Genomic DNA, 12,215 nt, shown 5'->3' on the forward strand with positions numbered 1-12,215 from the left:
TGCGCAGTGTTGGTTATACGACACATTCCATTCAGCGCGCGAGTGTAACACATGCGTAATAAAGACTGAATTATAAGACACAAAAGTGACGAGAAGAAAAATAAGGGGGAAATTTATTTTTTATTATTGTAGTTATTAGTAGTAGTATCTTTATTATTAGCGATAGTAATATTATAAACATTGCCAATTGATCAATCAGATCACAATACATTACAATTACATAATTTTATAATTCACCAACTTAGCGAGACAGTATTGTTTTGTAATACATATGTTATGAAGAGAATGAACAGTAAGACAAAAGGTAACAATAATAATAATAATAATATATATTATTATTATTATTAGTAGTAGTTACTAGTATTAATTATAGTATCATATTATATAATTATAGTATCATAAACGTCGTTTGGTTGCGCATGCGCAGTGTTAGCCGTTAGACGAGCGCGCGGCGCGATTACAGATCACAGACAATACAAAGACATTAATTAACCATAATATTATAACACCTTATTCACCCTGTGATGTATAATACATGTGTAATAAAGGCAATTTAGACAAACAAAATAATAAGAGGAAAATTATTTTTTTAGTTTATCCGTCTTCACATAAACTAATTTAGCGCGCGCGATTTTAGCAGACCACAGTACATGACAATTACACTAATTAACTATAGTGTTATAACCCCAAACCATCCAGTGACGTAGACGTGTAATATATGTGTAATAAACACAATGAATATTAAGACTAAAAGTAACGAAAAGAAAATAACAAGAAGAAATAGTAGTGCCAGTAGTATAACATAGTACAGTATAGTATAGTAGTGGTAATAGTGGCAGAAGTAGCAGTATCATGTTTTAATAATAACTGTAGTTGTATTATTAACGGCAGTTGTTTTATTGCGCATGCGCAGTGTTAGTCGGGTAACGCGCAACACATTCCATCGAGCGCGCGCGGTTTGAGCAGTACTACAGTACAGTACAGTACAGTACAGTAAAACGATTTAAACCGTCTGTCCATAAATAAGAAGGATACGTTTATAAATGCTTGGAATTAATGTTCACCTATTTTTATAAGCTTTTAGATATGTTTTTATAATTTTCGAGGTGGAAAGAACCCTAATGTTGTGTATGCTTCTTGAGTATGTAGGTTACGCAAGCTCGCCAAAATTGAAGTGAAGTAAACACACTGGGGCCGCCCGACTGAGCTGTGAGTCGAGTGCTCTCCCTATTTAGTGCGCATGAGCTAGTGCACGAGTGTAGCGGAAGTGACGATCCAATCGGAACACAGCCGGAGTGAATTATTAGGAGTCTCCAAACCAGTGACGTTTTAGGCAGAGACGTCGTCGTCATGGCGTCGACGGCGCTGCTGAGACCGGAGCTGTGTTTTTAGTTCCTAAAAAAAGAAAAGGAAAAAGGGACCGGGACGAGCCGTCGCGATGGAGAGGAAAGCGGACGCCAGGACAGGAGACACGGGAGGGGACAGCGCGAACGCAGAGCTGTCGGGCAGCAGTCTGGGTCCGAGTTGCACAACAAGCGCCACTACTACCACCACCACCAACACTACTCCTCCAAGTGTTAGCACTAGTGCTAACGCCGCGTCTCGCGCAGAACATCGAGCGGATGTTTGCGAAGCGATGGACGCGGGCGGAAAGCTCGTGCAGTCCGGAGGAGCGCCGCTGGGTCACGGTGCGTGTGAATCCGCTGCCGGAAATAACGCTGTCGCTCCTCCGGACTCGGAGTTAGTAAACAAGCCGAGCACGGAGGAGCCCTCTGGAGGGGCGAGGAGCGCGCGGGGGGCTATCACCGAGCAGGAGGTGCAGGAGGCGAGCAGTGTGTGTGCTGCTGACAGCAAGGCCAAGTCCGAGTCTAATGAAGGCACCCTGTCCCAGGGGCTGCCCAGTCTGGACTCCCTGGAGTCCTTCTCCAACCTTAACTCCTCCTGCCCGAGCTCGGAGCCTGTCAGTGAAGCTCTAGAGGATCAGGACAAGGCTCTGGTCCCTCAGGGCCAGCCTGGGGCAGAAGGGGGCAAAGCACAGAGCTGTAGGGAGCGAGGAGGTGCAGGTCAGTCCATCTACCACATCAAGTGGATCAGGTGGAAGGAGGAGAACACGCCTATCATCACCCAGAATGAGAACGGTCCATGCCCTCTGCTGGCTATTATGAACGTGCTCCTGCTGGCCTGGAAGGTATGTAATAGTAATACTATTCATAAAAATAATAATAGTAATAAGCAGGAGAAATTTCTTGCATGAAAGCCAAAGATGCTTCAGACGGAGTGCTGCAAGGGAAATATAATAATATTTATTTGGGATTGTTAGGGCTGGGCTCTCGCACCTTGTGAGTCAGACTGCCTGAACAATAGCTTATTGCACAGAATATTGCAACATAACCCTTCCCAAATAAAATCACAGTCACACACACACACACAAACACCACTGTTCTGCTTTACTCTTTGATTGTTTTTGTATTGAGCGGGGACAAAATAAATTGTCCCCAACTGAACTTGAACCCTATACCTCACTCAAAAGATCACACGTATTCAAATTTCAGAAAAAAATGCCTCATTTATCTGAAACAAATCAAGCGCTTCTAACGAGCATTGGGATGTTTTCAGCATGAGCGTAAAGTCGTTATGCTGCATGGAAAACAATTGCAATGCACATTCATATTTTCTTTAGTCAGAAGCCTTCTGGCGTCACAGCTTGAAACCCGGCAGCACATCTGGAAATGAGCTCAGGCCAGAAAGGTTCTGTTTGTTGGATTTCCTCTCATCATAATATACTCTAGCCAATCCAAAGCTTATTTCAAGCCGCCTTTTTTTTTTTTTTTTTTTTTTTTACCTCTGGCATGCTGTCGTCCTGTCCTGCATGTGTCTTGTTTAAGCAGTCCATAAATGGCCACACATATATGGCTCTCTTCTGTATTTTAGCCTCAGGCTCATTTGCATTATAAAGATAACGTTTAATTACTGCTTTTGACAGCTACCTGGCAGGCAGAGAAGGCTCAGCATTGGTGTTTGTGCTTTAATCTTCCGAACGAGGCTTGCTTGCTACCAGCTTCACGGGTGCTTTTAAAAACCTACCTGTGTGGAAATGATTGGTGCATCAAGGATGTAGTTTAAAGGAACATTTAAAAAACAACAACAACTTGATTTCCCCAAAAGTAGCATATTCTCAAAGACACAGTTAGTGCCTGACGTTTTTGTCTTTAATTTTCCACTAGAGCTTTGAGGCTAATGTAGCTAATAAATAATTGATGAAATGGAAATCATTTCGATTTATTCGCACACAAATCTTTATATGCTTGCATTAAATGGCATTAAGCTCCAGTTGTAATATTAGCCGGATTTAAATTACAAGTTCAGAGCTCAGCTTTATTATCCACATCGTATTTCAGTTTTCCAGGACAATTCAGCTTTTAATCTTTTTGAGAAGAGAAGCTCAAGCAGGCATAAAAAAAAATCCAGTTGCTATAATCTTAAAACCTTAAGCCGAAGTTGTGCTCAACTTTTTAAAATGACAGTAAATCATACAGTGTTTTGTAAACTCCATCAGTAAGGTTGTGTGGAATCCCTGATGAGCTGGATGCTTTGATGCAGGTATTTGCAGAGAATATTTTGGGTGAGGTTTTTTTTTTTTTTTTTTTTTTTTTGACTGCTGGGGAAGAAAAAGCTTCAATGCAAATCTGAAGACGCAAACATCACTGAGGCTGATTGGTTAAACATTAAGGGTAACATTGTGTAGATTTAATTTTAACAGTGGTAGCTCTGAGGATTGAGGGTTACTGGGTTTACTGATCATAAGGGTAGCTTATGATCAGTAAACCCAGATGATGTCTGTCTACAGCAGTTATATGCAACGACAAAATGTCACTGTACGGTAATGTAAGTCACAGGCACCCTGTGTTTTTTTTTTATTTTTTTTTATTTAAGTTATTATTGAGTTAGTACAAAACATTTCTGATTTTCAAACATCAGTATTTCACAACGAAATAAAAAGTTAAAGAAAAATATTTATTTGATAGAAAACTAAACAGCACATTATACATATAACAGCCAATTTTCAGATAAAAAAAAACAAAAACTGTAAGCTGCTGAGTTTTTTTGCAAAAAAGAAGCAGGTGAAACAGTCAACGTCCTCAGAAGAACTGTGGGTGGTTCTACATGATGTTCAGTAAAACTTTGTAACTAATTTCTTTATAAAAATGAACAAATTGTTAAATGAGGCTAACAAAGGCCTAACTAACGTAACATTTCTATTTTCCGGTCTTTTCCAGGTAAAGTTGCCGCCGATGATGGAGATAATAACCGCCGAGCAGTTGATGGAATATCTGGGTGATTAAAATTATTATATAAATTCAAATTATTCATCCTGTCGTTTTCTGCCACCTCAGTGTTATTTCTGTATTGTAAACGGGCTTTATAAAGTACAGCAGAGTTGGTGATAAAGTTTAAACCTTACTAATCGTTCATGTTATTAATTGGCACCACAGTTTGTTTAATTTAAAACAGCATGTTGGGAGGTAGTGATGAAGAATTGATACGAGCTCTAGTATGCCCATTTTTCCTTTATTAATAATGGTAATATTTAGAAATAATGATGCGTTGGGTATTTAAAGCTGCAATTAGCCTGAATGTTTTGTCTTGGATATTAGATATACAGTACTGCGCAAAAAGCCTTAAGCCGCCCCTCATTTCTTTATATTAAATCAAATTAAATGATGTAGATTTAATTAAAGTAATGGGAACAAATATTTAACTGCAAGAGGCTGAAAATTGCCAAAAGATACAATTTAAAAATTGGCTGATTTATGTACCAACTTCAGCAGCAACCTCATTTCCCCTCTCGTCCTTTCCAACCTCTCAACATTCAGCATCGCCAGTATACTAATCACTGGCCTAATCATCTGTCATTATCTGCACCTGTTTCTCACTGGCTCTTGACTAAAGTTAGATGTTTCTTGTGCTTGAGTGAATTATAGGTCACTGTGTGGCTTGAAAAACAAATAAGATTCCTCTAAAACTGCTCAGACAGGGACTGAAAAAAGAGAGCCAGAAAGAACTATTCTTTAAAACTATGTTAAAAGTAGAAGGTCTGGCTCATTTAAAGCACAATACGAAGAAATGAGAGGTGACTCATGTGCTGTATTCATTTATTTAATGCACTCATGTTTTGCCAAAATCTGTGATGTAGGTAAAAGGCATGATAATCCTGAACAAAACCTCACTTACTTTTTTCCTTTTAAACAAATTTTTCTTGCTTTCTGTCTTAGCACTGTATCTAACACAAAGAACGTTTTTGTGTGAACTCTCTGTTGACATTAAGAATGTTGTTCCTCATAGTGAACTTTTTAATTGAATGAAACTTAATAACGATTCTTGCATAGTTCAGATTGTTAAGAGAAAAGCGACAGAGACAGCTAAACTATTTCCAAACACAGACTGTCCTGAGCTGAACCTCTGTTACAGAGAGGATAAGACGGCCATTCTGAAGCAGGAAAATCCTAAAACGGCATCGAGCCATTCACTGATTGCTAGTTTGTCTTTATGGTGTTAAATTAAACCTAAAATGTTGGGGTTCAAACAATGACAAACAATGGACTGCAGATTCAGGTTTCCACTTTCTTTTCCCCATACATTTTAAGTTTTAGTGCATGTTTTAATGGTTTGTAGTTAAGCTGAGCATTGTGTACCATCCTCAAAACAAGCTCTCATTTGCAATCACTCCTGTTATAGCGGCTGCAAACAGTCGTCTCTTCACAAGCCTCTCGCTTTTGTGCCGCTTTTAGTTTAGGTAAATGAGACAAAAAAGTCAGCTTACCATAATGCTAGAATTAAGATTTAATTGATTATGCAATTTAATTGATGTTTTGTTGGTCAGTTTTTGGTTCAAAAGCAATTAGCACTTTTTACATTTTTTTGGATAAACTTTTACTTTCGCTTTTCACTTTCACCTGCCATGGATACTCCTGTTTTGCTAGAGTATCGCTTCGTTTTTTCAGGATGATAGGCTTTTGGTGCAGGGCTGCCACCTACTGGACTGTCACTTTGCACAAGACATGACGTCTAAAACAAATGCTGTAAAACTTGTACGAAATATAAGCTGCTTGAGTCGAATCAGACATTTAACATCAGTGCTTAATCGAATCGAAAGTCTACCTCTGATCTACAGTTTTACCTGCTACTAAGAAAGTTTTCTACTAAGAAAGTCTTCGTCTGTCTTGAGGACATTCTCTTGTTCGTTGCACAATCTAAAGGAAAATTTTTACCTTTGACTGGCAACGCACTTCATTTTATTATCTCTATACTACAGTTAGTCCCTGACTTATGAACAAGTTCCATTCAGAAATCATGTTTATAAGTCGAACAGAGCATCATATTCGCCTTTGACACAAATATACAATGTAACGCGTACCAATTCCCTTGACTAAATCCCCTTTTCCCACACTGCCATCATGTGGCCAAAAATCGTAATCGCGCCTAAGGAAATTAATCTCACACAAATGTAACAGTGTTGTCTCTGCGCCTTTAAATCTCGAGGGGAATCCCAGACGCCATGTTGTTTTGTTGAGGATTTTTTGAAATTAGGATTATTCACCATCAGGAATGCTGTACAGAACAGACATTATCTATCATTGTGCTCCTGGTCTGATTCATTGAGTCTGACTCATTTCTCCCCACAAGCACGAACGCACACACATGCAATATACCAGACTTTGGACTATTTATACATTCACTTACACACTGAAAATATTATTGTATATAATTGTAAATATTGGTATCTGGTGCACTGCAGTGTCTATTGATTGAACTGGAAGTAGAACCGCAGTCTGTAGGTTCTGCACCGGCGTGAGGGTGCAGAAGGCCTCTCGTTATGATGGACAGCATCAGGTCTGGGGAATACCGCCTTTACATCAGGGGAAACCCGATTCGTGCCCAGCTGCCCCTCCTAGGCACTGCACTGGCACCGCACCCATTTGGTAACTGGTTGGATAGGTGAGGGGGGGCCGGTGGGTGTGTCTTATTACAGTCACTTATTATTGAATTTTTGTCTTTCTTTATTCTCCTCGAATCAGAATCTGTAATTTTTTTCCCCATTACATCACCTAGTTTAAAATATTTAAAATGTAATTCAGCACAGCTTTATTGATTTTGTCTTGATGCTCCAAAAACGAAATATGAAATGCAGCAGCTGCTAAGTTCCGCGACAGCCGGGAAGTTTTGAAAGGGGTCCAGATTAGTCATGCTGGGACGGGTGAGAGAGAGAGAGACAGGGAGAGAGAGTTTTGTTCATACGCATCACATATCACATTGTGCCCATTTTTCCCTGCCTGGCAAAACACAGAGGAGTACTGCTTGCATTTTTCATGCAGATAAACGAGCTACATTACACTCATCTCGTAATCGGGTGGCGGTCGTCATGATGTTGGGATCCGCGATGAGAGCTTCACGTTGTGTCTCTCCACAGTGTCGACTGGAGAGAATGATTTTGGTAGCTGTAATGACTCTGTAGTAAACATGTGGTCTGTGTCTCTGTGGCTGTTTGATTTACGAGGCCAAAATCACAGAGTTGGGGTTGCAATAGAGCGTTGCTTTCTGTATCTGAGTGAAGATAATGCCGTCGTCAGGAAAACAAAGCTGTGTTTAACTAAATACGAGAGTAGAAAGCATGTGATACTTACAGTATCAAACACGGTGTCTTTCACAGTACAGTTGGTAGTGTGTCTCGACAGTCCCATAATGCTTTGTTAAATAAAGGCACTTTTTACTTTGACAAGTTTCAGTGCACCTGAACAAGACTGAAAACTGTGATTTGCCTTGCTGTTGGAAGTAATAATTTAATTTCACTTCAGGTCTGCTGAGAGATCTGTAATTAATCTTCCAGCATTCTAGTGGGCTGTAGTATCTTTAAGTACACGCATGTCCTTGGATCCATGGATCCATGTCCAGTATTCCACTAATAACGGGAATAATAGCTTGAATAGGAAAGAATCAGAAGGCTCGAATAATTGGGCGGCACCATGCAAATGATCAACAAAAGAGATTTAAAATGACTGGAACTGGGTTAAGAATGTTTATCACTTTATTAAAATCTGGAAGAATAGTGCTGAACCATTCACTTTGTGGAAGAAATGTGGTCGGACAAAGAGATCACTGAAACACTTGCATGTTGCATGGTAAAAAATTTAACAGGGGGGAAAAACATAGCTATGTTCAATAGTGAAAGTAAAAGCATTTCTATACGTATGCAGTGTGATGAGAACTCGCAGGATTGGGATTTAACAGCTCCGTGGCGATAAGAAAACCACTTGTTAGTGAGACTAAAGAAAAAAAAGGCTTCAGTTTGTTAGGGAGCGTAAGGAAGGAAGCGCATGTTTCTAGCTCCAGTTGTTTAGGTCACGGCTCAGCAACATTATATGGTAATAAAATGAAGTCTGCTGACGACTTGAATGTACTGAATGATATCTATGGAGTGTTTCTTCCCTGATGGCATGGCCATATTCCAGGGCTCAAAGTGGTTCTGGAAGCACGAGGAATCATTTTCACTCAAACTGAACACAAAGTTGTGTGCTGTAATCAAAGCTAAAGGTGATTGAATGAAATCTTAGATTGTGAGGTTTTTGTTTTTGTTTTTTGGCCTGGTATTAGCCATGTAAACAATTAATAGAATTATTTCTCTCCTGATTGAATAAATCTATTCCTTCTGTGCATGTTAACGTTGGGTGATGTGGTGAGGGGTGCTGATTGGCTTGCCATTTCACAGCTGGTAAAGCAACTAAACAGTCGTAGATGAGTTCTTGTAATTAATCCTAACAAAAAAGGCAGGATTTATTGGAAAAGATTGGAAGCCTAACATACTGTAACTTCAACGTTGGAATTGAATGTTTCTTCTGTTATATTTCTGGCTGAATGAATCACACTGTGTGCATGTCAAAAAAGGTTACATTCTGATTAAATGCTTATCGGATCATTGGAATCCTTAATGTTAAACAGATCGAAGAAATATTGTCCATGTAAGCGTGGCTAGTCTATCAGGAACAAGGAGCAGACTTGCTATCGTTCTGCGTCAGAAAAGACACACTCAATCATTAAAACATTCGCCAGATGAGTATAAAACACACGTGTAGCTCTTTACTTGTGTATCAAATTACACAGTGCCAGACCATAATGTAACTGGAATGTTTAAAAAAAAGTTAACCTGACTATCCTCAGTCATTTATTGGACCAGCTGTATTAGCTGGATCATGAGGCTCATCAGTTGTTTTATTTCAAAGGCAACTTTTCAATTTGTCTGGGTGAGAAGACGAGCATTATAAAGGGACAGAACTGGCCTTCGCTCCCATATGATTGGCATTACTGCTGAGCGCATAAATGTAGCTGCATTTTTATTGCCCTATGCTGGCAGGCTTTACAAAGTCACACAGTGACACCTTTGTCCTGTTTAAGTTGAGAACAAGACAGCGCTAACGCTGTGTACATATTTGCTTTGGCTTTTAAAGGAAAGTTGTTGTTTTTTTTCGTTTGTGTATCACTGCATTAATGGATGATCATTTCTATCACTGTTTGGCTTCTGGTCATGCAAGGTGCACACTGTTTCCTGTTTCTTCGTGCAAAAAAATGTAGGAATGAGAAGGTGTAGTGATTTAAATGATTGATGAGAAACCTTTTTTTATTTAAAGGTTTTCTAAAGTGATTTTAGTTTTTCATTAGAGTAAACGTACACCGATCTGCTACAACATTATGAACATTCGCTTAACATTGATTTGTCCAACTTTGTCCAACTGGCTGCCAAAACAGTCCTGATGCTTTGAGGTTGTGGACTAGACCTCTGAAGATGTACTGTGGTATCTGGCATCAAATTTTCAGTAGCAGTTGTGAGGTGAGGCCTCCATGGAATGGACTTGTTGTTACAGCACGTTTCACAGCTGCTCGATTGGATTGAAATATAAAGAATTTGGATGAACCTTGAACTTGTGTTCCATAAATTCCTTAAATATTTTCTCATTATCCTGCTGAAAAAGAGACCACTAATGTCCGGGAATACATTGCCTTGAAGTTGTTTTTCAGGAGTTGGGCTATTAATGCTTCAGCATATACCAAAATATTTGCACAATTTCTCGCTCCCAACTTTGTGGAAACAGTTTGGGGACGGCCCCTTCCTGTTCCAACATGACTGCGCACCAGTGCACAAAGCAAAGTCCATAAAGACTTAGATTATCGAGTTTGGTGTGGAAGACTGGCCTGCACACTGAGTCCTGACCTCAACCCCATAGAACACCTGTGGGATGAATCAGAGCAAAGACTGTAAGCCAGGCCTTCTCGTCCAACATTGGTGTCTGACCTAACAAATGCTCTTTTAGATGAATGGTCAAAAATTCCCATAAACCAACTCCTAAACCTTGTGGAAAGCCTTTCCAGGTGAGTTGAAGCTGTTATAGCTGCAAAGGGGGCGGGGCCAACACCATATTAAACCCTATGGATTAAGAATTAGAGGTTACTCAAGTTTATATTCATGTGAAGGCAGACGGGCAATATAGTGCATCTCTCACCCACTTCCAGGTGCTACTGTGCCCGAGATATTGAATGTTATTCACGTCACCTGTCAGTGGTCATAATGTTATGTCTGTACGCTTTCATATTACTTCCTCTTTTTTAAGCACAATCGACCTTTTACAGAATGATGGACGCTTTAAAGTGCTTCAAAATAAAATTTAAAATACTTGGTAACTTGTTTTCATACTGTATTCACTGAAAGAGACATTTTTCTTACAGATGTCCTCTTGAGAAACGAAACACTAAGAATACTGCTTCAGTGATCTTTTGAAAATAGCCTGGATCAGTTCCTGCTGCAAGCTGTTAAAAAAGGGTTTAAATCATGTTCAGTTTAAAAGGTTGTGAGAACACAATCGGGCATATAAAAAAAAAAAAGTGCTGAGCAAGTAAAAATACTGGGTTTAGCTGGGTTTGTTTTTAATCAGAGATACCAACTTAACTGTTTACATGGACGCTGATTTGATAAGATATGCATTTACATGCTCAAAGCATTAAATTAGAGAAGGACTTTTTGACCTGCACAAAGTGGTTCTGCTCGACAGGACGCATTTAACCTGCTGGAAATGTAACACAGAAGGAGAAGAATTTTAGTTAATGATTCCCATCTTTTCTAATAAATCCTGCCTTATGCGTTTATGATTGCTTACAGGAGTTCAGTCTCATTTATGATGGTTATGGTAGTTCTACCTCCTTGAATTACCAGAAAGTCTTGGTTTGGCTTAAATGCTCCTTATATTTAATACTGAAATAGTATTTGCATATGTGAAAAGAAATTGACATGATCATTGATTAAACTTTTTTCATCAACTGTACTCATTTTTTCTACTTGTTGCAATATACAACTCTGGGGGGCGGGGGGGAGATAAAAGACCAACACAAAATAATCTCTTATGTTTTTTTTTTCTTTACAGGTGCATGTATTGGTGAGATAAACATTTTTGCTTCATTTCTTTTGTGAAATGCTGACACTATTTCTCCTGAATTACAAATATAACTTGGTATTTAGAGTGTATATTTAAAGCAAATGTCAACAATGTTAATAACCCAAGATCATTAAACAAATTGTGTTAATGCTTCGGTAAATAACGTTAAGAAATCAGTATTTGGTAGAATAACCCCAATTTGTGATTTGCAATTACAGCTTTATGTGGTTTGGCTCTTCATCAGTTTTCACATTGCTGTTGGATAATTTTATACCACTCTTCCGCAAAAAAAGCAAACTGCTCAGCTTTACTTGATGGTTTGTGACCATTCATCTTCCTCTTGATGACAATCCAGAAGTTTTCTGGAGTAAATTGGAGTGCTCTTATTTTTTTCCAAAGCTGTATGGTTATTATTATTATTATTATTATTATTATTAATTTTTGTAAAAATTTGTGGGTGGGTTAGTCAGCAGTGTCATATTTCCTAGAATAAAAGCAAAATGAAGGTGTTAAATGTGGATAAAGGCAGGTGCGTGACAGGAGAAGGAGATTGTCGGGCCTTAGCCTGATATCAAGCCTGAGATTAAACCCGACTGCTTTTAAAAGGTAACCTGAATGTCTGTCGAGCGGCTCCGGATTGTAAACAACATAACAGGGTAAATCAAAAAGGAAATGCAGTTTCACCATAGGAAATACACTGGAAACAAACAAGATGATGTTGCAACAGGAAAAACAAAT

At 39.0% G+C, this 12,215-nt stretch overlaps 1 protein-coding gene across 1 annotated transcript in view; it reads left to right on the plus strand.

The window, feature by feature from the left end:
- Window positions 1–1,287: 1,287 nt before the first annotated feature.
- Window positions 1,288–12,215, plus strand: part of mindy2 (MINDY lysine 48 deubiquitinase 2) — a 34,205-nt gene continuing 23,277 nt past the window's right edge. Inside the window, exons 1-2 of the mRNA XM_053491354.1 lie at window positions 1,288–2,188; window positions 4,278–4,335. Of these exons, the coding sequence (XP_053347329.1) occupies window positions 1,439–2,188; window positions 4,278–4,335 (808 nt within the window). The 5' untranslated portion in view covers window positions 1,288–1,438. The remainder of the gene's footprint in view (window positions 2,189–4,277; window positions 4,336–12,215) is intronic.

This window comes from Clarias gariepinus, chromosome 3 (assembly GCF_024256425.1).
Source record: "Clarias gariepinus isolate MV-2021 ecotype Netherlands chromosome 3, CGAR_prim_01v2, whole genome shotgun sequence".
Taxonomy (NCBI): domain Eukaryota; kingdom Metazoa; phylum Chordata; class Actinopteri; order Siluriformes; family Clariidae; genus Clarias; species Clarias gariepinus.